Here is a 24,476-nt window from a genome sequence, read left to right as displayed (position 1 = left end):
CTAGAGTAAGATAATAGGCTTTTAGATGATGAATCCACAGAGCTTTGGTTCACCAAGAACTTAAAGCAACCTGAAGGTCTCAAATTGAACTGTATTCTTCTCTGTATTTGACCCATCCTTAGTTATTAAGGAGCAGTGGGCTGCAGTGAAGCGCCCACGGAGCAACTGGGGATGCAGTGTCTTGCTCGAGGACACTTCAACATGCAACTATGGGGAGAGTGGGGATTGAACCGGGTTCCTTGTGGTTACAGAACAATAACTCATCCCCATGAGCTACAGCCAAACCCCAAATGATTTCTAAGTGAATAATTGTCACTGTCAAGGTTCAATTTCTTTGTTTGTTTGCTAACTAGCAGGCTGATTCAGCAAAAATAATGTACTAAGAAAGACTTTGTTGTTAGCTATATGTCAGTAAACGATTGCACCCACTCAAGAACCAGAGTTAACTCCTAGCAGTCTGTAAAACCAGTTCCCCACAATGCCAGTGCTGGACAGTCCAATGGTGGAGAAACTTCAAAGTAAAGCAGTGTCTATTTAATTCAACTTTATTTATATTGACCAAGATCATTACAGTCTATCGTGTACTTTTTTCCAAAAGATATTTTTTATAAAAAATAATTACAGATAAAATCATGACATCATTTACACCAAACCCATACATACACATATGCACACACGCATACAAATAACTAGATTATTCATTTCCTTACAAAGCTTCCGAAACAAATGAGCGTTTTATAGAAACACTACTCTCGCTTTCTCTTTTGAGTCCCCTTTCTGAAACACATGCGAGTGCAGAGCAAGCAGCATTTTACTGTCAACCACAGAACGGCGATGAGAACGATGGCGAATAATCCGATGACATCCAGGCTGTGGTACTGAATCCAGTTCAGGTCATGTGCAGCGACCCTTAAATGCGCAGCTCCTTTGTGTCTCATGACGAACTCCGTCCAGAAGACAGCGAGGTCCACAGGCTGAACAGGGCGGTCCAGGTGTATCTGAGACAGCGTCACTATCTTCTCTTTGTAACTGAGGGAGGAGTCATATTTTGAAAATATAAAATTAATGGAATGATCTCAGAAGGTTTTTTGTACATCCTCACAGACTATATTTAAAACCGTTTCCTAAAACCCTGCTTAAAATGTGTAAAATAGGACTTTGGAGCAACTTTTATCAATGGGTGGGCCCACCTTTTTTTATCTTACTTATCTCAGACACTGTTTGCACACATTGTACTCATTTGGTGTCTTTGTTTTGCTTGTCGCATGTCTACGAGCACGACTTCATGCAAGGCATCAATAGGCTTTGAAAATGTATCATGAGGAAGGAAACCATTATTTAAATCTACAGAATACAGACAAAGTGTTCTCGTGAGAAACACACACAACTTTAGTTTTTTTCATTAACAAGAAAACTTCACAGGTACTCCTTATTTGATGTGGACTTGTCTTACCTTTTGTCATTGATGATGTTATTAAGTGCAGACAATAGGGTTTCAGTTGTCATATCATAAATTGTGAGCGTCTCTGCAACACCTCGGGACACCATGCGATTTACGTTGTCCCCCTGGTCCCCAAACAGTGGGAACATCAACATGGGTACAGCATTGCAGATACTCTCATAGATACCATGGGTACCTCCGTGAGTGATGAAGACTTTAGCTTTGGGATGGGCTGCAGAGCACAGAGACATTTTTAGGTCCAGTTCAAAATGCAGTTTGATAATGGTTTGATTAGTTTGCCGTGATGGCATTTATTAATCCATAACACTGTCTGGGTAAACTAAACCCACCGAGGAGATCATTCTGAGGTAACCACTTCATAAGTCTCACGTTCTTGGGAACATCTTCAGGTAAGACTCCAGTGTATCTCCAAACAACCTGAAACATACATGATGAATGTTTGGGTGGTGGGAGACCTGGGACCTTCATGAGGCAACAGTGCTAACTACTGCACCACTTGATTTTATATATACATACACAGATGTAGGTTAATGGATTGAATCTCAATAACGTTGATCTGTAATCGGTTATGTTACCCTTTGAGGAATTTGCCGAAAGGCATCAAAGAACTGCATCGCCTTCTTCTCAGGCATGTTGGACACCATGGAGCCCAGGGTGAAGACGATAAAGCCGGCGTCTCCTGAGCCATCCACAAACTCCTTCAAGTCCTGCGGGGTCGGGGGGTGTTGGAAAAGTGTTTACACGTCTAGCAGACAATGACCAAAAGCTGCTCTGATGCATTATTTTAAAGTTTATTATCTCCTTCAACATTGTATACAGCACCAATTAAACAATATTTGAAGCATAATCGTTATTGTGTTTCTGTCAACCGGCTCTTTGCTGTTTGATTCCTGTTGGGGTAAGTGACCCTCACTTTTTATCTTAGTTGGCCAAAGTCCATGCCCTTGATTTCATTCCTCACACTGCATCTCCCATGAGAGCAGACAAACCTGTTCTTTCACAATGTAGTGAGCCAAGTGTTGGTCAATCATGATAAATGGCCCAAACAACCATTACAATATGTTACCTGGTACTACTAACTCATGTTTGCTGTTTTTCTTCTTCTAGTTACCTTCGCATTGAAAATGCCGGAAGGTTATGTTTTGATCGCCGTGTATTTATTTATTTATTTATTTATGTATTTATGTATTTATTTATTTGTATGCGTGTTATTCGCAAATCTCAAAAAGTATTGAACCGAATCGCATGAAATTTGGTGGGATGATTGTTTATTATCCGGGGACCAGTTGATTAGATTTTGGGATCGATCGGGTCAAAGGTCAAAGGTCAAAGGTCATGAACAGGTCAAAATCTTTCGCAGAACTCAAAGTATTGAACCGAATCGCATGAAATTTGGTGGGATCATTGTTTATTATCCGGGGACCAGTTGATTAGATTTTGGGATCGATCGGGTCAAAGGTCAAAGGTCATGAACAGGTCAAAATCTTTCGCAGAACTCAAAAAGTATTGAACCGAATCGCATGAAATTTGGTGGGATGATTGTTTATTATCCGGGGACCAGTTGACTAGATTTTGGGATCGATCGGGTCAAAGGTCAAGGTCAAAGGTCATGAACAGGTCAAAATGTTCTTGAATCGCCTGAAATTTGGTGGGATGATTGGTTATTATCCGGGGACCATTTGATTAGATTTTGGGATCAATCAGGTCAAAGGTCAAGGTCATGGAAAGGTCAAACTCTTTTTTTACCATAGCACGATACATTTTTGTCCAATTGGCATGCAACTAATGCCAAAATGTTCATAATTCAATGCCCAATCTTGTGATATGCAAAGGTATGCGCTCTACCGAGTGCCCATTCTAGTTTTCACTGTTTTTATTACATCACCATTCTACGGGTTTTTGCTTCTGCCTGACTTCACAAAGAGCGAGTATACAATGTGCCTGAATCCAGATATGATGCATGCTTGTTTATTCTTTGAATACTCACCGCTGGCAGAGGAACTTTCTGTTCACAATTGATCCCTCCAATGAAAACCATGTTTGGCATGATAGGTTTGGGCCATTCGAAAGTAAAGTCATATCTGAGAAGCCAGATGGCGCCATGACTAAGAAGTTCCCTGTAGGTCATGTTCTCTAGGTACCTGCTGACCAGATCCTCAAAGTCGTAATAGATTACTTTGCATGCGTAGGACTGCACAATGAACATAATCATGTTTTTGACTCTCTGTGGGAAGGTCATGATGTCTGTATTACCAGAATAGAACAACGGAACATAAGAAAGAGGAGCGGGGCACTGGTTAGCCTTTGAGTCCAGCTCACATGGAAGTCCATTCAGGAAATAAACAGCTGGAATGGAAAAGACGTGAGCCAGGATGGAGCCGCAGGGGAGGAAAGGGTCTGTAAGCACAAGATCGAAGCCCTCTTCCTTCAGTTTACTCATGAGAGGCTGGTTGTCCAGTAAACTCTCGCAGGCTTTCACCTGCACCGATGTAAAGTTTACCAAACGCTGCACATTGATGAACAGATCTGTGATTTTTGGTTGCTTGACGAAAACTCCATCCATCAGGTGGTTGAATACTCCATCCAGTTCAGCTTTGGTGAAGGGCACTTGGTAGATCTCAGTCTTGTAGCTCTCTGAGCCATGGATCAGCAGGCTGCTTTCAGGCACCAGCACCACCGCCTCATGGCCCCTGTGGGTAAGCTCCTTCACCAGTATCTTCATGCTAAGCCAGTGACTCCCATCCACAGGCACAACCAGCACCTTCCCTCCTTGAACGGGTCCCAGTCTGAGGCAGCACAGCCAGGCCACCAGCCCCAGTGCAGGAAACCACACCCCGCTGCTCATTGCCTCCTTTCTGTCGAGCGAGCTTGCTCGTTGTGAGCGCGAGTGATAGCTGTTGTTAAGAGGTAGCTGCGTGTGTGCGTGTGACTGAGTGTGTGTGGCTTTAAGTTCAGCAGGAAGTTGCGTTTGCAGGGAGGCTTTTATGTTCCCACAGGAAGACAGAGTGAGGATAGATTCCCAGTGGAATTTGACTCCACAGAGTTTGACCTCAGATAATCATTCTCTTGTAGCACTTTGCTTATTTTCCTTTCCCTTCATTTCTTTCATGGAAGTGACATAGTGCAACTCTTTATTTTTACATTGTAAGCTGTGATTTAATGTTGTTGTGATAGCATGTGAAGTAGTGCAGTCTAAGCATTATAGCAACAGTATTTCTTTGTCCCCCAAAAATGTAAATGTCAACAGAAATATGTTTCATAGATCTTTTGGAATATAAGTTGCACAATCGATTACCTTCATTCTATTAACCTTAAAAGCAGTTTCAGTTTGCATTCTTATTTAATTTCACAAGTAGTGGACTTTTTTTCTTAGGACTTGCAAGTCATGGTGGTTGTACAAGTTTGCAGCTTATATTACCTGTTGATAAGTGCAAAGTCCTCTGTTTAATTCGACTGCCTCTTCGCTCCTCCCCCTGGAGAACAAAGAGTAACATGCTTATCATGGGCGATTATATCTATATGACTTCAGCCTCTCCAGTCTCACGCACATGAATAACTTCAACCAAAGTTAAGAAACAGATGGCGTGTGAAGCCAGTCGTAATAGGAAACCAACACTCTCCTCTTTGGAGGAGGAGGAGGAGGAGGAGGAGGTGTGTGGGGGTGTGTGTGTGTTGGGGGGGGGGGGGTGATGACATGAAAACAACAATGTAGTTATTGGTTTACCGTCGGTTACAATTAGCTTTTGTTTTGGAAACTCTTTATGAGAGTAACTTTTCTACCGGTAATTTGCTCATTCCAAATAGAAAATAAACATAATCATTAGGTCACAGTTTTGACCATCGTACTTAAAAATGTCCCTTTTTGAATAGAGCAAATCTAACCTTTTGGAAAACGATGATATAAGCTTGCCCAGACGGTGTCAGTAGAGAAATAGACGGAGTAGCCACTCTGTCTGTCTCAGTGTTTGCTCACAGAAGTAGAGTATAGGAAATGTAACTTTGTTGTTTTTTAGCTGTTAAGATGTAACTTGGAGGTTCAGAAAAAGTGCATCACTACGACACTTTTACCTGAAAATATTAGAAACTAGTTAATTTTAAGCATCAAAGCTGAGCGAGTGTCCACGACTCTTTAAACGGGTTCCAGAGGTTTGTGACGCTTGCATGAACTTGCACGGACATTACTAACAAGTCTGAACCTGGTTGCCGTTGGACCCAGGGCTCAGTTAAAATATTTCTAATAATAATAATACAACAGAGACGGACCTTCTGAATGCAGTAACAATTAGGCTCTTACACAATTCTAATAGTGTGAGAGAAGTGAATGAGTCCCTGCAACTGTAGTTTCACAACCTCTTGAAACACACTCAACCTGCACTACATTTGACCTTTATTCTCTTCCGTCTCTCAGGTATCGGCAACTACTTTTTTCTATACAGATGTGACATCTGTGACATTTCGATTTTCATCTCTGTGGTTTAATTAAATACCTACGTCAGAGCTGATAGGAGACTGGCTTTGATTACATTCTGAACCTGTAAATTCCCTCTGCAGTAGGTTCTATATTCATAACATGAGAAATTGGCATAGATGGAAGTTTACTTTTTTGTCTGATGATAATTAGATGCAATTATAAATTCACAAATCATCACATACTGATGCTCCCGACACAGTCACATAATAAGTTAGATAAGCTAAGTTAAGATATTACTTTATTCATCCCCAGGGGGAAATTTCTCGAAACAGCAGCAAAAATGTTTACCGATATACAATACAATAAAATGAAATGAAATAGCAGTGCAGGACAATGACTGACTCTTTGGCTTCTCTTTTTAACGCACTGGGATGGTCGCAGTAAACATGTGGTTAACGTTGTCATACAAAAACCCTTAGTACGGTTTAGAAAATAAAATATTGATTGGGCTTAAAATAAGAATGTCAACTAAGTCAAATACATCATTAAAATAGCTTCAAAATAACTGGTCTCAAACACTGGTTTCCTTGTTGGAGGTCTGCACACCATACTGGTACTTGTGAGACCAGTGCATGTGGCTTGCATAAAGCCATTTCCACCAGAAATATGCTGGTTTTGCAAGTGATTAGCCTATTTGCTGCTCCACCATTTAGTCTAAGGGTGCAACAGTGCATTTGGGTGGATGTGCAGTTTGCTATACGCGAAAGGTTTGAGTGTCATGATGCATTGCTGACATCCAGAGGCAGGAACCTCAAAAACATGCTATAATACAGCTTAGTGATTTGACACCTCTCTGGCCACCGTGTTTCAGTCCCTGATCTGATCATTATGACCAACTCTACACTTTGAGTCATACTTTAAAACTTTCTTGAGACCGAAATGCGCTATTTTAACTTTTCATGTCATCACAGTTCTTTGTTTCAGCTTCAAACCACATACTATCACATGTAGCTCATGGACAGGATGTCATCAAAGTGGAACAAAACTTAATACAAATTGAATTCCAACATGCTCATAAAAATTGAGAATCTTATTATAAAATGAACAAGTATAAGAACCTGGTGACAACCTGATTAAAGGTGCCAATTTGGAAAATAAAAATACATTATTTATCAGTTAGCAGTCAAGCTGCTGCCTGTCAATTATATCTGAACTAAATAAAAAACATGATGAATTACAGAGCAATACAAACTTATTTTAGAGATGTACTTGCACATTTTCTTGAGCATCTTATGACAGACGCATTTTCATGGACGGTATCATTTTGATTAAAATGTTCAAACAATAAACATCTGACTTCTAAAGTGCTTTGAAGTAGAGATGCACCGATCAGGTTTTTTGTGCCGATCACCGATCACTGAAATCAGTATCTGCCGATCACCGATAATACCGATCACCGATCACCGATCACTGAAATCAGTATCTGCCGATCCGATAATACCGATCACCGATCACGGTGTCGATTGAAGCATTCTATTCATTGTGTAGCATTATTGCCTAGGACTATGAGGAAATACATATATAAAGCACCTCAAACATTAAAGAAACTAGAATGGGCACTCGGTAGAGCGCATACCTTCGCATATCACAAGATTGGGCATTGAATTATGAACATTTTGGCATTAGTTGCATGCCAATTGGACAAAAATGTATCGTGCTATGGTAAAAAAAGAGTTTGACCTTTCCATGACCTTGACCTTGACCTTTGACCCGATTGATCCCAAAATCTAATCAAATGGTCCCCGGATAATAACCAATCATCCCACCAAATTTCATGCGATTCAAGAACATTTTGACCTGTTCATGACCTTTGACCTTGACCTTTGACCCTATCGATCCCAAAATCTAGTCAATTGGTCCCCGGATAATAAACAATCATCCCACCAAATTTCATGCGATTCGGTTCAATACTTTTCAGTTCTGCGAAAGATTTTGACCTGTTCATGACCTTTGACCTTTGACCCGATCGATCCCAAAATCTAATCAACTGGTCCCCGGATAATAAACAATCATCCCACCAAATTTCATGCGATTCGGTTCAATACTTTTTGAGTTCTGCGAAAGATTTTGACCTGTTCATGACCTTTGACCTTTGACCTTTGACCCGATCGATCCCAAAATCTAATCAACTGGTCCCCGGATAATAAACAATCATCCCACCAAATTTCATGCGATTCGGTTCAATACTTTTTGAGTTTTGCGAATAACACGCATACAAATAAATAAATAAATAAATAAATAAATACACGGCGATCAAAACATAACCTTCCGGCATTTTCAATGCGAAGGTAATTACAGATTTCTTTAAACATTTAGGACTTTTACTTTGAAAAATGTCCTAATTGATACATTAAAATTGTTTGATTGCTATTGTAGGGGATTTCAGATATGTATGGAACACTTCTGCATTATTCATTTCCTGGAACTCTTGGGGAAATTTATATACAGGACTTTTTTTAACATACAAAAGTCTGACTTATTTTTATAAACTCTTCCTTGGTACAGTAAACATGGTTTAATGTTAGCATAATTTAAGCTAAATCTCAGAAACGATCTATAAAGATACAAAATCAGTTCATTGTTTACTTTTATATGCTAGTATATGATTTGTCGACATCTTATTTTGACAAACGGATGTTGTTTCACGTGGTTCTTTCCGCTAACTTTGCAAAACCGGATGTTGTCACATAAATCCTTCCGCTAACGTTATCAAAACCCTCGCGCGCTCCTGATCGAATGTGTTTACCGTGAGCATCAGTCTCTAGGGGCTCAGACATGTGAGAGTCGGCTGAGTTGACCCAGAGATTCAACTCGGGGGACGGGGACGCCGCTCGGTGCGTGAGGATCCCCTCGTGGACCTCTCACTCTGCGGCCCTCGCCGGGCGCATCGTCTCCGTTGCGGTGCGCGGCGATTGAAACGTCTCTGATAGTTGTTCTCGCAGATGTTACGTCATCTGATCGGCCGTTTTGAGAACGCCGATCAAAACCGATAATGGGAATATCGGCCGATATGGATCGGCGCCGATCAGATCGGTGCATCCCTACTTTGAAGACATACACAAAAAAAGAAAAAGAGCATTTCATGAGAAACTCTTGTGCTATTTATTTATTTTTGTTCGGTACTGCAAACTATTACAGTTTTTTTCAAGCGCTACCAAGCATTTGTCCAATCAGTGGTCACATTTTCAAAACTCTAAACACAATTATCACAGCATCGGTGTTTTGTGGCCGTACCATTCACACATTTCATGTCGTTTTCAAACAATATGCAGTCAGTGAACACATTTTCACAATGCTTACATTTTCTTAACAGACAAGCTATACCTCTAAACAAAATTATGGATTATTTTTGTATTATTTACTCATGTTAACACACAACATCCCACAATGGCAAACACAATATTCCAAACCTTAGATACAGTCTAAAAACCTGTTCTGCAATGATATCAGTTCTAAAACAATATATCTCAGCTGATAATAAACAAACAATTGATTCCCCATCTCCTGATGGTAGGCAGGAGATGGGGAATCCGACAGGAGTTATCGTCTCAAATGGGTGAGTAGACGTGTCATGGTCTTGTTTTGTTTTCATGAGGTGTAAAATACACGCTGACACAGTTGTTTAAGATATTACCTTGTGAATGGTAGTGTTGGATACTGAGGAGTTTTCTCCCTGCAGTGACTATGATAGAGAGAAGTTTGCTGAGAACTCGGTGCCTTTGTTGCTGATTGGCACCAAGTTTGACCAGATCCCAGAGACCAAGCGCAATGAAGTTCTCACACGGACGGCCTTCCTGTCTGAATACTTCAATGCAGAGGAGTTCAATCTCGTAAGTCAACTTCATCATTCCTGCAAACTCTGATCTTAAGCCCATTTTAAATTGAATTTGTGACGCTACTGGCATTATTTATGTGTTGAAATATCATATTTGTTGACATTCAAACGTCGGTCTCTGTTGTTTGACGATAACAAAGCCATTATAAATTGGCTGCAATGCTTCAGTGGTACCTGATATACAAAAGAGAGCACAATGCTGCTTTTCGTTCCCACCACAGTGGCAGCACTAGTGGATAATAGAGTTGAGGAAGAAGTGATTCACCTCAAAGAAGAAGACTGTTCCTAGTTCTCTCACAGGCGGCGTCAGTGATGGATGACTGCTGCTTATTTTCTGTTGCTTAATGATTTATACAAGTGCGGTGAGGGAGACTTGTCCCTGATGCTCACGGCTCTAAGCAACCTCGTAGATCCCCCAATAAACCAGTTGTCAGATTACCACCGTGTTTCTTTTACATAAAGGTTTGGAGAGGCTTATGTAAACCTGGCGCTGACATGTACAAATGGCGGCAAAAATACAGAGTGAAGTAAAGTACTTGATCAGAGAAATAGAAAGTGAATAATATAAATATTCCATGTGCTTTTAGAGAATTGGATAAGTTGTAGTTGTGACAGTGATAAGCATCTTGCTTTTCACTGGAACAAGATCATATTTTGATTGACTCATTAATTACTTCTATAAATTGTTCAAGTGTTAAGTCTCAAAAGTAGAGAAGCATATCTCAGTTTGGTTATATGCTATAAGGTTTCCGATTCATACAAGCTTCCCGGGTTTGGAGACGCAGATCAAGTTATTTGAATGGTGATACTTTTTATTTGATGAATTTGTTTGTGGGATACAGAAAAGAAAAAAAAGTTTCTTCTTTGGTTGATCACCCACCGTTAAATCTAAATCAAATCAAATCTCTCCATTATAATCTGTCACAAAAAAAGGAAACGAAAGAGACCTCACCATTGTAACATTTTATGTATAATTCAGAAAATCTCTGACTGAGACAGAGACCGTAAGACAGGCCAAATCTTTATCAGGATTTTTGATGTAAAGAAAAACACATGCCATCATATCAGTTTGAAAGAAGCTACAATCACAAACAACTTCTACAGACGCAGGTGTTGTATAACACCTGGGAAAGAAAAGATTCAATTTATTTCAGGTTTGTGACTGAAGTGTATTTTGTTTTCCCAGGACTGCACCAACCCGAGATACCTCGCTGCAGGAACATCAAATGCAGTGAAACTCAGCAGATTCTTTGACAAGGTGAGAAACCCAGAGTTCTCTGTATGTGTGTTTGTTTATTTATATATATATATATATATATATATACACACGTTAATTTTGTTGATAAATTCAATTTCAACATTACAGTCTGTAAACTTTCAAACCACTTTGACTTGGTCAAGTAGGCCTAGATTAACGTGCTTACACAGTAATAACTATTCCATGGCGTTATGTATGATGTAAAGATACTTGATTGACAGCAGTAAGAAAATCATGTAATTTCATTTTATTCTTTGGCTGTACCATATTTGTAACTTGTGTCTGACATTTAATTGATGCGGCAGTCAAGTCTGTAACTTCTAACCTCAGTCTTTTTAGCGCAAAGTGCCCCGTTTCAATATCCGTATGGGTATGTGAGTTTTGTATTTAAACGGTCTTCAACCTATCTCCTGAACAGGTTATAGAGAAGAGATATTTCACAAGAGACCCAAGTCCGGTGAGTTTTACATTTGCAGTCTTTCATTTAGTTTGGGTGATAGGAATTCAGCTGTGAGTGTTCCCTTATAAAACCGCACATCTCTTTCACTTTCTATGCAGATGACGGGTTTCTCAGACAGAAAACGGTTCAACTTCAAAAGTTTGCACTACGACTGACAACAGCTGTGGTCTGGTCTGTGGTTTGGCAGCAATGCCTCTGGGCTTTAACACCACACGTAAACCATCACCCCGACATACTTTCTCTCCCCCGCCCCCGCTACTGTCAACTTTTGCATCTGCTGTAATGATTGACAATGAATTATAATAACTATATTATATATGATGAATAATTAATAGAGTGATAAAGATACATATGTACATAGTTAACACAACTTCCACAAAGATGTAGCAAAAAGGAGTTGAGCACAAAAACAAAGAAATGTGCTTTATATGAAGATGATGTAGAAGATGATAGGCAAATGCTATGTATGTATAATGAGAAGTTTTTATTCAATTTTTTTTCACATGCAAGACATTTACTTTCATTTATTATTTTTCAAAACAAAGACCATAATTCTTGAAATGTTTGGCATGTTGTGTAAGCAAGTGAGGAAAGGACAATATTTTTGTCCTCAGAAATATGGCTCATGCTAAATTACCCAATCCCTTCATCACTTTCTTAATCCAGGGGAGAAAGAAATTTACCTGAGTGAGGACATGGGGATATTTGGGATTATTGCAATCATCTTTCAGGGTAAAAGCTGTTATACCGTTAGGTTTACTGTTGCAGAGTAGTGGTCCCCCGGAATCCCCCTCAGAGAAAGACAATAGATAGAATTGATTTTAAATATAATGAAAACCAAAAAAAGATTACACTTGTTTTTGATAAATAAAACTCTTCTCCATGTTCTCAGCATCATTGATGTATTTTTTTATGTATATAATGGTTGGTTACTTATTTGCTGCTTCAAATGCTGTTAGATTACCTGGCAAATCCCTCCCTTCCGTTTGTCAAATTTGGTGCAAATCATGTGCTGAGAAATTAAGTATTCTTTCCATATATCTTTGCACTCGAAGCCGAATTGTATTTTCTCTTGCTTATTGGCACCTGTTTGGCCCCAGCCAGCGACGGCACAGTTCATGTTGGCTGGGATTTTCCCATTTTTCTTAGCTAATCCGATGGCCTTCACATTCCTCGTCAGTGTGACGTTGTCTTTTAACCGTGGAAGAGAACAGTGTACTTCATGAAATCAGTTAAACCAGTCAAACAGTGGTTTTATGTCCTCTTAATGTATGATTGGGGCTTTCATGTTGAGCAGTTCATATCCTTCAGTTACAAATGTGTGACATCACCTTGTGCAGCTTTACTTTCGGACAAGAAAATGATACAACAATGAAACTGCGATGATGGCATCAACGGCATTGCACAAAATACTTCATAGAGACTTTCTTTTCCACACAGACTTTTACACAGTTTTAGTTTAACTCAAGCAACATAATATCATAATCGTATTCTCCAGTGAATTTAGGATGTTGGTGGTACTTGGCCACCTGGATCCGTTGCTGACCACCGTCAATGGCAGAGGTCTGACAAACCAGAGTACAATTATTGCAAAAATATGTCATTAAACTTAGCACTTCACACTTTGAAAAAATGTATAAAGTACAATGACTTAAAAATACAAATTACTACAGTATGTAAAAGTGTCATTAAGTATTTTTTCCGAGCAATGACAAACATGAAAGGGACATCACTGAGACAACATTACACTTTAAAGCAGTAAAAGTAATAACCTAACACATCTCTGTAAATGACAAATAGCGATAGGAACAAAACGCTTTTTAAATGCTTATAATTATAACCCATGAACTTGTTAATTGACGGCGACATCAAAAGCATATATTTCATATGAAACTCACTGTTTGCAGTGTGCTGCCGTTAAAACAAAGACCTCCCGAATCAGCATTCCGCCACAAACATGTTGGCGTAAAACTGGAGGGATGCCATGTCGGGCCTGGAGTGAGGCTCACTGCATTGTTGTTTATTCATCAATACGTTAAATGTGAAGCACTTTGCTAAATGAAACTGTGTCCTTGTGCCAAAAAGAATAATGAATTAAAAAAAAGACAACTATAGAAAGTTGTAATAAACTAAGCTGAGACCAGGAGCGTAGGTCCTTTCTACTGGTACCATCTATATTTCCTGCCTTAAAAATTCAAAAGTTCAATATTTAATGTGGGCTATCACAAATGTACTACCTTGACTGCTTCTTATTTCATCACAGGTTAATTTTTTCCAAAGGAAGTGTTAAATGGTTAAGGTAGAAGCTAAATGGTCGAGTGGAAACTGCGTTATGGCCAGTCTCACCTCATATACACACACACACACACACACACACACACACACACACACACAAACACACAATGCTTGTGCAAAGCACAGAGGCGCCTCTACTTCCTCCGGAAACTGAGGAAAGCAGGGAGCCCCCCATCCATCATGTGCACCTTCTACCGCGGCACCATCGAGAGTATCCTGACCAACTGCATCACTGTGTGGGGCGGAAGCTGCACAGACTACAGCAGGAAAGCCCTGCAGCGCATAGTGAAGGCAGCTGGAAGGATCATGGGTGCCTCACTCCCCCCCCTCCCATCCCTGCAGGACATATACAACACCCGCCTCACCCGTAAAGTGACCACGATTGTGAGTGACCCCTGCCACCCCTCACACGGTCTCTTCAGCCTCCTGCCCTCTAGGAGGAGATACCGGAGCCTCCGGGCTCACACCACCAGGCTGTCAGGAAGCTGAACTCTCCCACTCCGTCCTCTTTCAGACTCACATGTCTGAATGCTGCTAGTTCAATTTATGTTGTCTATATGTTTACATGTTCTTTTACTATTTTTGCACTTTATGTTGTCTATATGTTGCACAATTCACTTTATGTTGCACAATTCAATTCACTTTATGTTGGACAGAAGAGAAACGTAATTTCAATCTTCTGTATGTTTGCACATATGAAAAATTGACAAATAAAACTGACTTTGACTTTGACTTTTGTGTTTCAAAAACAGATATGCATGTTAGCATTTTACTCTAAAGCTCACTGATTTTAAATTATGTGTAAAGAGAACCTTTACATAATATGGTGTTGACTGCACTGATCCTGATCAGCCGAGCACTTGTCTGCTGGAGGTCTTTTCAGAACTACATTGTTCTCAGATATTTTCTCTGAACCTGCATGTGATATCTGGGGGTATAGAGTAGAAATCATTTAAGCAGTTCATATTGGTAATTAATTTAGTTTTTACTAAATAAAATACCAGAGGAGGTTGTATGATATAGTACCACATTGGTTCAATGAATGTGGAAGAATGCTGTCAGATCGTCACACATGCCTTTTTGATAGGTTTTCATGACTTATCCAAAAAGAGCAGCAATGGCTTTTCAAGGAGGCTAGTATGCCTTGGTGTCTCCTGACCACTAGATAGAGCTGTAGGCATTTTGTTTGCACAAAATACACTCGTGAAAGAAAGTGAGCAGCCCAGCTCTCACATAGCACACGCACCTTTTATCTGGCTCTGTCACGTGTTATTGTTTATGAGGATTGGCAACTTTTGTCTACCAGCGTCTCAACTGACTTAAAAAAAAACATCTTTTGAATTATAGTCAGCAGCACATGGAAACTTTGAATAAGCTAAAACGTGTTCTATCGTGGTGCTGCTCCATTTTCTTTTCAGGAATAGTAATGTAATCAAAGTATTTCTAATGTGTTTCGCTCTCTCATGATGGTTTGTTTGACCCTCCCCCTTACTTGCAGTAAAGCAGAAGAAGACACAATAAACATGGAGGGCTGAGGATTTGCAATTGAACTGTGAATGAAATCATATCGCCAGTCTTCATTTCAACAAAAAGCTTAAAACTCAGCTTTTAATGTTGAGTAATAAAACACTTTATATGTCAGGATTGTTGATTTTGGCTCAGTGAGAAATTATACAAATAGCTAATTTAGGATATATAAATGTATACTGAACAGCTTTTTTACAACGTTTAGACTCACCAGTCTTTTCAGTGGAAACATAAGTTTACACTTTTAAATAGCTTCCCTAACAGTAATAGTTACCAAAGCTATGTGGTCTCCACAAGCAAGTTATTATATCCTCCAACAAAAGGAGATTCACCTAAAATGAGAGAATGTCGTTTGTGTTCTGCCTCCACCCGCAGGCCACATTTCACAATTTATTTATGTATTACTATCTTCCATATTTTGCTCCAATAGAGCCACACACATCAAAGCTAACTTCATTTATTAAACTTGTTTTGGTCTGCATGCACATCTAAAAGGATGTTTAATGGGGAGATTCTTCTAGTTTTGGCAAACAAGCACCACTGAGTCTGATGAAGAGCAGGTGAATTAAATAAAACTCAACACGGCTCAAAGATGACATTCTGCTCACTTTGAATGTGTCTTTTGGATTATCTCGGCAGAAGATACTCTATAGCCACACCTGCGTCGAAAAGGTGGAGTAAGTGTGAAGATGAGACATTTAAAAACATTTAATGTTAATAAAAAAAAAATGTTTCTAGAGTAAGATAATAGGCTTTTAGATGATGAATCCACAGAGCTTTGGTTCACCAAGAACTTAAAGCAACCTGAAGGTCTCAAATTGAACTGTATTCTTCTCTGTATTTGACCCATCCTTAGTTATTAAGGAGCAGTGGGCTGCAGTGAAGCGCCCACGGAGCAACTGGGGATGCAGTGTCTTGCTCGAGGACACTTCAACATGCAACTATGGGGAGAGTGGGGATTGAACCGGGTTCCTTGTGGTTACAGAACAATAACTCATCCCCATGAGCTACAGCCAAACCCCAAATGATTTCTAAGTGAATAATTGTCACTGTCAAGGTTCAATTTCTTTGTTTGTTTGCTAACTAGCAGGCTGATTCAGCAAAAATAATGTACTAAGAAAGACTTTGTTGTTAGCTATATGTCAGTAAACGATTGCACCCACTCAAGAACCAGAGTTAACTCCTAGCAGTCTGTAAAACCAGTTCCCCACAATGCCAGTGCTGGACAGTCCAATGGTGGAGAAACTTCAAAGTAAAGCAGTGTCTATTTAATTCAACTTTATTTATATTGCCCAAGATCATTACAGTCTATCGTGTACTTTTTTCCAAAATATATTTTTTATAAAAAATAATTACAGATAAAATCATGACATCATTTACACCAAACCCATACATACACATATGCACACACGCATACAAATAACTAGATTATTCATTTCCTTACAAAGCTTCCGAAACAAATGAGCGTTTTATAGAAACACTACTCTCGCTTTCTCTTTTGAGTCCCCTTTCTGAAACACATGCGAGTGCAGAGCAAGCAGCATTTTACTGTCAACCACAGAACGGTGATGAGAACGATGGCGAATAAGCCGATGACATCCAGGCTGTGGTACTGAATCCAGTTCAGGTCATGTGCAGCGACCCTTAAATGCGCAGCTCCTTTGTGTCTCATGACGAACTCCGTCCAGAAGACAGCGAGGTCCACAGGCTGAACAGGGCGGTCCAGGTGTATCTGAGACAGCGTCACTATCTTCTCTTTGTAACTGAGGGAGGAGTCATATTTTGAAAATATAAAATTAATGGAATGCTCTCAGAAGGTTTTTTGTACATCCTCACAGACTATAGTTAAAACCGTTTCCTAAAACCCTGCTTAAAATGTGTAAAATAGGACTTTGGAGCAACTTTTATCAATGGGTGGGCCCACCTTTTTTTATCTTACTTATCTCAGACACTGTTTGCACACATTGTACTCATTTGGTGTCTTTGTTTTGCTTGTCGCATGTCTACGAGCACGACTTCATGCAAGGCATCAATAGGCTTTGAAAATGTATCATGAGGAAGGAAACCATTATTTAAATCTACAGAATACAGACAAAGTGTTCTCGTGAGAAACACACACAACTTTAGTTTTTTTCATTAACAAGAAAACTTCACAGGTACTCCTTATTTGATGTGGACTTGTCTTACCTTTTGTCATTGATGATGTTATTAAGTGCAGACAATAGGGTTTCAGTTGTCATATCATAAATTGTGAGCGTCTCTGCAACACCTCGGGACACCATGCGATGTACGTTGTCCCCCTGGTCCCCAAACAGTGGGAACATCAACATGGGTACAGCATTGCAGATACTCTCATAGATACCATGGGTACCTCCGTGAGTGATGAAGACTTTAGCTTTGGGATGGGCTGCAGAGCACAGAGACATTTTTAGGTCCAGTTCAAAATGCAGTTTGATAATGGTTTGATTAGTTTGCCGTGATGGCATTTATTAATCCATAACACTGTCTGGGTAAAACTAAACCCACCGAGGAGATCATTCTGAGGTAACCACTTCATAAGTCTCACGTTCTTGGGAACATCTTCAGGTAAGACTCCAGTGTATCTCCAAACAACCTGAAACATACATGATGAATGTTTGGGTGGTGGGAGACCTGGGACCTTCATGAGGCAACAGTGCTAACTACTGCACCACTTGATTTTATATATACATACACAGATGTAGGTTAATGGATTGAATCTCAATAACGTTGATCTGTAATCGGTTATGTTACCCTTTGAGGAATTTGCCGAAAGGCATCAAAGAACTGCATCGCCTTCTTCTCAGGCATGTTGGACACCATGGAGCCCAGGGTGAAGACGATAAAGCCGGCGTCTCCTGAGCCATCCACAAACTCCTTCAAGTCCTGCGGGGTCGGGGTGTTGGAAAAGTGTTTACACGTCTAGCAGACAATGACCAAAAGCTGCTCTGATGCATTATTTTAAAGTTTATTATCTCCTTCAACATTGTATACAGCACCAATTAAACAATATTTGAAGCATAATCGTTATTGTGTTTCTGTCAACCGGCTCTTTGCTGTTTGATTCCTGTTGGGGTAAGTGACCCTCACTTTTTATCTTAGTTGGCCAAAGTCCATGCCCTTGATTTCATTCCTCACACTGCATCTCCCATGAGAGCAGACAAACCTGTTCTTTCACAATGTAGTGAGCCAAGTGTTGGTCAATCATGATAAATGGCCCAAACAACCATTACAATATGTTACCTGGTACTACTAACTCATGTTTGCTGTTTTTCTTCTTCTAGTTACCTTCGCATTGAAAATGCCGGAAGGTTATGTTTTGATCGCCGTGTATTTATTTATTTATTTATTTATGTATTTATGTATTTATTTATTTATTTATTTGTATGCGTGTTATTCGCAAATCTCAAAAAGTATTGAACCGAATCGCATGAAATTTGGTGGGATGATTGTTTATTATCCGGGGACCAGTTGATTAGATTTTGGGATCGATCGGGTCAAAGGTCAAAGGTCAAAGGTCATGAACAGGTCAAAATCTTTCGCAGAACTCAAAAAGTATTGAACCGAATCGCATGAAATTTGGTGGGATCATTGTTTATTATCCGGGGACCAGTTGATTAGATTTTGGGATCGATCGGGTCAAAGGTCAAGGTCATGAACAGGTCAAAATCTTTCGCAGAACTCATAAAGTATTGAACCGAATCGCATGAAATTTGGTGGGATGATTGTTTATTATCCGGGGACCAGTTGACTAGATTTTGGGATCGATCGGGTCAAAGGTCAAGGTCAAAGGTCATGAACAGGTCAAAATGTTCTTGAATCGCCTGAAATTTGGTGGGATGATTGGTTATTATCCGGGGACCATTTGATTAGATTTTGGGATCATTCAGGTCAAAGGTTAAGGTCATGGAAAGGTCAAACTCTTTTTTTACCATAGCACGATACATTTTTGTCCAATTGGCATGCAACTAATGCCAAAATGTTCATAATTCAATTCCCAATCTTGTGATATGCAAAGGTATTCGCTCTACCGAGTGCCCATTCTAGTTTTCACTGTTTTTATTACATCACCATTCTACGGGTTTTTGCTTCTGCCTGACTTCACAAAGAGCGAGTATACAATGTGCCTGAATCCAGATATGATGCATGCTTGTTTATTCTTTGAATACTCACCGCTGGCAGAGGAACTTTCTGTTCACAATTGATCCCTCAATGAAAACCATGTTTGGCATGATAGGTTTGGGCCATTCGAAAGTAAAGTCATATCTGAGAAGCCAGATGGCGCCATGACTAAGAAGTTCCCTGTAGGTCATGTTCTCTAGGTACCTGCTGACCAGATCCTCAAAGTCGTAATAGATTACTTTGCATGTGTAGGACTGCACAATGAACATAATCATGTTTTTGACTCTCTGTGGGAAGGTCATGATGTCTGTATTACCAGAATAGAACAACGGAACATAAGAAAGAGGAGCGGGGCACTGGTTAGCCTTTGAGTCCAGCTCACATGGAATTCCACGCAGGAAATAAACAGCTGGAATGGAAAAGAGGTGAGCCAGGATGGAGCCGCAGGGGAGGAAAGGGTCTGTAAGCACAAGATCGAAGCCCTCTTCCTTCAGTTTACTCATGAGAGGCTGGTTGTCCAGTAAACTCTCGCAGGCTTTCACCTGCACCGATGTAAAGTTTACCAAACGCTGCACATTGATGAACAGATCTGTGATTTTTGGTTGCTTGACGAAAACTCCATCCATCAGGTGGTTGAATACTCCATCCAGTTCAGCTTTGGTGAAGGGCACTTGGTAGATCTCAGTCTTGTAGCTCTCTGAGCCATGGATCAGCAGGCTGCTTTCAGGCACCAGCACCACCGCCTCATGGCCCCTGTGGGTAAGCTCCTTCACCAGTATCTTCATGCTAAGCCAGTGACTCCCATCCACAGGCACAACCAGCACCTTCCCTCCTTGAACGGGTCCCAGTCTGAGGGAGCACAGCCAGGCCACCAGCCCCAGTGCAGGAAACCACACCCCGCTGCTCATTGCCTCCTTTCTGTCGAGCGAGCTTGCTCGTTCTGAGCGCGAGTGATAGCTGTTGTTAAGAGGTAGCTGCGTGTGTGCGTGTGACTGAGTGTGTGTGGCTTTAAGTTCAGCAGGAAGTTGCGTTTGCAGGGAGGCTTTTATGTAACCACAGGAAGACAGAGTGAGGATAGATTCCCAGTGGAATTTGACTCCACAGAGTTTGACCTCAGATAATCATTCTCTTGTAGCACTTTGCTTATTTTCGTTTCCCTTCATTTCTTTCATGGAAGTGACATAGTGCAACTCTTTATTTTTACATTGTAAGTTGTAATGTTGTTGTTATAGCATGTGAAGTAGTGCAGTCTAAGCATTATAGCAACAGTATTTCTTTATCCCCAAAAAATGTAAATGTCAACAGAAATATGTTTCATAGATCTTTTGGAATATAAGTTGCACAATCGATTACCTTCATTCTATTAACCTTAAAAGCAGTTTCAGTTTGCATTCTTATTTAATTTCACAAGTAGTGGACTTTTTTTCTTAGGACTTGCAAGTCATGGTGGTTGTACAAGTTTACAGCTTATATTACCTGTTGATAAGTGCAAAGTCCTCTGTTTAATTCGACTGCCTCTTCGCTCCTCCCCCTGGAGAACAAAGAGTAACATGCTTATCATGGGCTCTTCAGCCTCTCCAGTCTCACGCACATGAATAACTTCAACCAAAGTTAAGAAACAGATGGCGTGCGAAGCCAGTCGTAATAGGAAACCAACACCCTCCTCTTTGGAGGAGGAGGAGGAGGAGGAGGAGGAGGAGGAGGAGGTCCAGGCACGTGCACAGATAGACCCCTAGTGGTGCTCAAGCACCAGCCCTTTTGCCCTGGATGAGAAAATTGCCCTTTCTGCTGGAGCCACATTTTTTATTCATCAGTATTTAAGAATAAAAGTTACTCTTTCTGTCATCAAGTCCCCTCAAATGTGTTTTAATATCCGACGGAGCATTTATCTGAGAACTTCGCCCCGACATGCTCCGCGGCGCTCACGAGCTCACGTGCCCCCCTCCCCCTCCTCCTCCCCGCCGCGCCCCTCCCTCCTCCTCCTCCACTTCCTCCTCGGCGCAGTGCTCCTCGCGCCACCAAACGACTGCACCTCCTTCTCCTCTGACCCGCAGCACCAGACAAACGGGTCATGACGGCGTTTGTCCCCTGACGTTGTTTTGTGTTAAATCAACCACAACATTAGCGCTGATGAAAACATGACGTCACAACTGGTCCGTCATTTCCTAAAAAAATAAACAAACAAAAACTCACAAAATCCGTGATTTCAAAGTCTTGCATCTGTTTACTGACGTTAGTTATGTTGAGAGAATAGAGAGAGAGAAGAGAGAAGAAAGAGAGAGAAGAGAGAGTGCATTCTTATTCCGTTCTATTTAACCCTTGTGTTGCCTTCGGGTCATTTTGACCCGATTCAATATTTAACGGGCTAGTCTAGGATTTGCGTGGCCAGACTAAAAAAAAAATCATACGGCCTCTGGTATTGTTCAGAGGGATGTCTGTTGATGTCTATCAATATCGCTCATTTTGAAAATGACGTCAGAGGGCAATACGGATCCGTATCAGACCAGCGAGGAGGGCAATACGTGGCTGGCATGACGACCCATTATCCAATCAGAACGCTTGTACTGTTGTTGCTAAAGAATAATTCATCTTTATTCATAAAGAAAATGTAAGCAAGCAGTCTGATGCTGCCCAGAGGAAATGCAGGTTGAGGATGTATTGCATCATCAGTGTATTGATGCTTATGCTTCAACTCTGTCAGAATTCTTTTTGTGGCATTGGGTGCCCTTTTTTTTGGTTTGAGCACCTGCCCCCCAAAATGTCTGTGCACGTGCCTGACGAGGTGTGTGTGTGTGTGGGCGTGGGGTGTGTGTGTGTGTGTGTGGGGGGGGTGATGACATGAAAACAACAACAATGTAGTTATTGGTCTACCGTCGGTTACAATTAGCTTTTGTTTTTGAAACTCTTTATGAGAGTAACTTTTCCACCGGTAATTTGCTCATTCCAAATAGAAAATAGACATAATCATTAGGTCGCAGTTTTGACCATCGTACTTAAAAATTTCCCTTTTTGAAAAAAGCAAATCTAACCTTTTGGAAAACGATGATATAAGCTTGCCCAGACAGTGTCAGTAGAGAAATAGATGGAGTAGTAGCTCACAGAAGTTGAGTATGAGAAATGTAACTTTGTTGTTGTTTAGCTGTTAAGATGTAACTTGGAGGTTCAGAAAAAGTGCATCACTACGACACTTTTACCTGAAAATAGTAGAAACTAGTTAATTCTAAGCATAATAGCTGAGCGAGTGTCCACGACTCTTTAAACGGGTTCCAGAGGTTTGTGACGCTTGCATGAACTTGCACGGACATTACTAACAAGTCTGAAACTGGTTGCCGTTGGACCCAGGGCTCAGTTAAAAAAATTATAATAATATTAATAATACAACGGAGACGGACCTTCTGAATGCAATAACAACTAGGCTCTTACACAATTCTAATAGCGTGAGAGAAGTGAATGGGTCCCTGCAACTGTAGTTTCACAACCTCTTGAAACACACTCAACCTGCACTACATTTGACCTTTATTCTCTTCCGTCTCTCAGGTATCGGCAACTACTTTTTTCTATACAGATGTGACATCTGTGACATTTCGATTTTCATCTCTGTGGTTTAATTAAATACCTACGTCAGAGCTGATAGGTGTTAGGTTTTGGATCATGTGTTTTCAATTTGTATTAAAGAATGTAAGCCCTATGAATTATTGTTTACTCCACAGGGTTGTAATTATTAGAAGAAGATTAATAATTACAATCATATTATTGATGTGTTGTTTATTCTATATCGGTCACCCTGAGAGCAAAAGGTTCTAGGGTCACATCGGGTTAATTAGCAGACAAAGGTTTGTTTCAATTCTCACCATATACCCACCGACACCTCACACAGGAATGTCGGGTCGTAAAGCTCATACGGAAGAGACCCCATCTGTGTTGTGTAAATGACTTGCTTCAATAAAAGGACTGTCGGAGGAGAACTGAGCCAGAGTGTTTTGGAGACGTGCAGAGGCACAGCTCAGGACATTCTCCTTGTCATCTGTGGTCATTGGAGTTGGTCTGGTAATTCAACTAGCGGGGCTTTATCTTTAAGGTGAAAACCCCACAATAGGAGACTGGCTTTGATTACATTATGAACCTGTAAATTCCCTCTGCAGTAGGTTCTATATTCATAACATGAGAAATTGGCAAAGATGGAAGTTTACTATTTTGTCTGATGATAATTAGATGCAATTATAAATTCACAAATCATCACATACTGATGCTCCCGACACAGTCACATAATAAGTTAGATAAGCTAAGTTAAGATATTACTCTATTCATCCCCAGGGGGAAATTTCTCGAAACAGCAGCAAAAATGTTTACCGATATACAATACAATAAAATGAAATGAAATAGCAGTGCAGGACAATGACTGACTCTTTGGCTTCTCGTTTTAACGCACTGGGATGGTCGCAGTAAACATGTGGTTAACGTTGTCATACAAAAACCCTTAGTACGGTTTAGAAAATAAAATATTGATTGGGCTTAAAATAAGAATGTCAACTAAGTCCAATACATCATTAAAATAGCTTCAAAATAACTGGTCTCAAACACTGGTTTCCTTGTTGGAGGTCTGCACACCATACTGGTACTTGTGAGACCAGTGCATGTGGCTTGCATAAAGCCATTTCCACCAGAAATATGCTGGTTTTGCAAGTGATTAGCCTATTTGCTGCTCCACCATTTAGTCTAAGGGTGCAACAGTGCATTTGGGTGGATGTGCAGTTTGCTATACGCGAAAGGTTTGAGTGTCATGATGCATTGCTGACATCCAGAGGCAGGAACCTCAAAAACATGCTATAATACAGCTTAGTGATTTGACACCTCTCTGGCCACCGTGTTTCAGTCCCTGATCTGATCATTATGACCAACTCTACACTTTGGAGTCATACTTTAAAAACTTTCTTGAGACCCGAAATGCGCTATTTTAACTTTTCATGTCATCACAGTTCTTTGTTTCAGCTTCAAACCACATACTATCACATGTAGCTCATGGACAGG

At 40.4% G+C, this 24,476-nt stretch overlaps 3 protein-coding genes and 1 pseudogene across 3 annotated transcripts; 1 reads left to right on the top strand and 3 right to left on the bottom strand.

Annotated features, from left to right (window-relative positions):
- Positions 1–529: 529 nt before the first annotated feature.
- On the bottom strand, positions 530–4,367 carry LOC130209098 (UDP-glucuronosyltransferase-like). Its single transcript, XM_056438662.1, has 5 exons — positions 3,450–4,367; positions 2,038–2,169; positions 1,792–1,879; positions 1,454–1,673; positions 530–1,029 (listed from the first exon to the last, which is right to left on the bottom strand). The coding sequence occupies exons 1-5, from the start codon at positions 4,305–4,307 to the stop codon at positions 747–749; spliced, it is 1,581 nt and encodes a 526-aa protein (XP_056294637.1). The 5' UTR covers positions 4,308–4,367; the 3' UTR covers positions 530–746.
- A 4,179-nt stretch (positions 4,368–8,546) lies between these two features.
- Positions 8,547–11,852, top strand: LOC130206717 (rab-like protein 3). The gene is made up of 5 exons (XM_056434820.1): positions 8,547–9,489; positions 9,613–9,763; positions 10,955–11,026; positions 11,445–11,483; positions 11,585–11,852. Exons 1-5 carry the CDS (start codon positions 9,374–9,376, stop codon positions 11,639–11,641), a joined length of 435 nt encoding a protein of 144 aa, XP_056290795.1. The 5' UTR covers positions 8,547–9,373; the 3' UTR covers positions 11,642–11,852.
- Positions 11,853–11,951: 99 nt separating this feature from the next.
- LOC130202145 (serine protease 57-like) lies at positions 11,952–15,499 on the bottom strand (annotated as a pseudogene).
- Positions 15,500–16,571: 1,072 nt separating this feature from the next.
- On the bottom strand, positions 16,572–20,562 carry LOC130206675 (UDP-glucuronosyltransferase-like). Its single transcript, XM_056434737.1, is given in 6 exon segments — positions 16,572–17,071; positions 17,496–17,715; positions 17,835–17,922; positions 18,081–18,212; positions 19,500–19,537; positions 19,540–20,562. Coding segments are annotated over 6 exon segments (1,578 nt in total). The 5' UTR covers positions 20,357–20,562; the 3' UTR covers positions 16,572–16,788.
- Positions 20,563–24,476: the final 3,914 nt, after the last annotated feature.

This window comes from Pseudoliparis swirei, chromosome 2, assembly GCF_029220125.1.
Source record: "Pseudoliparis swirei isolate HS2019 ecotype Mariana Trench chromosome 2, NWPU_hadal_v1, whole genome shotgun sequence".
Classification (NCBI taxonomy): domain Eukaryota; kingdom Metazoa; phylum Chordata; class Actinopteri; order Perciformes; family Liparidae; genus Pseudoliparis; species Pseudoliparis swirei.
Note: the sequence above shows the minus strand (reverse complement) of the source record. Positions and strands in the feature narration are given on the sequence as shown.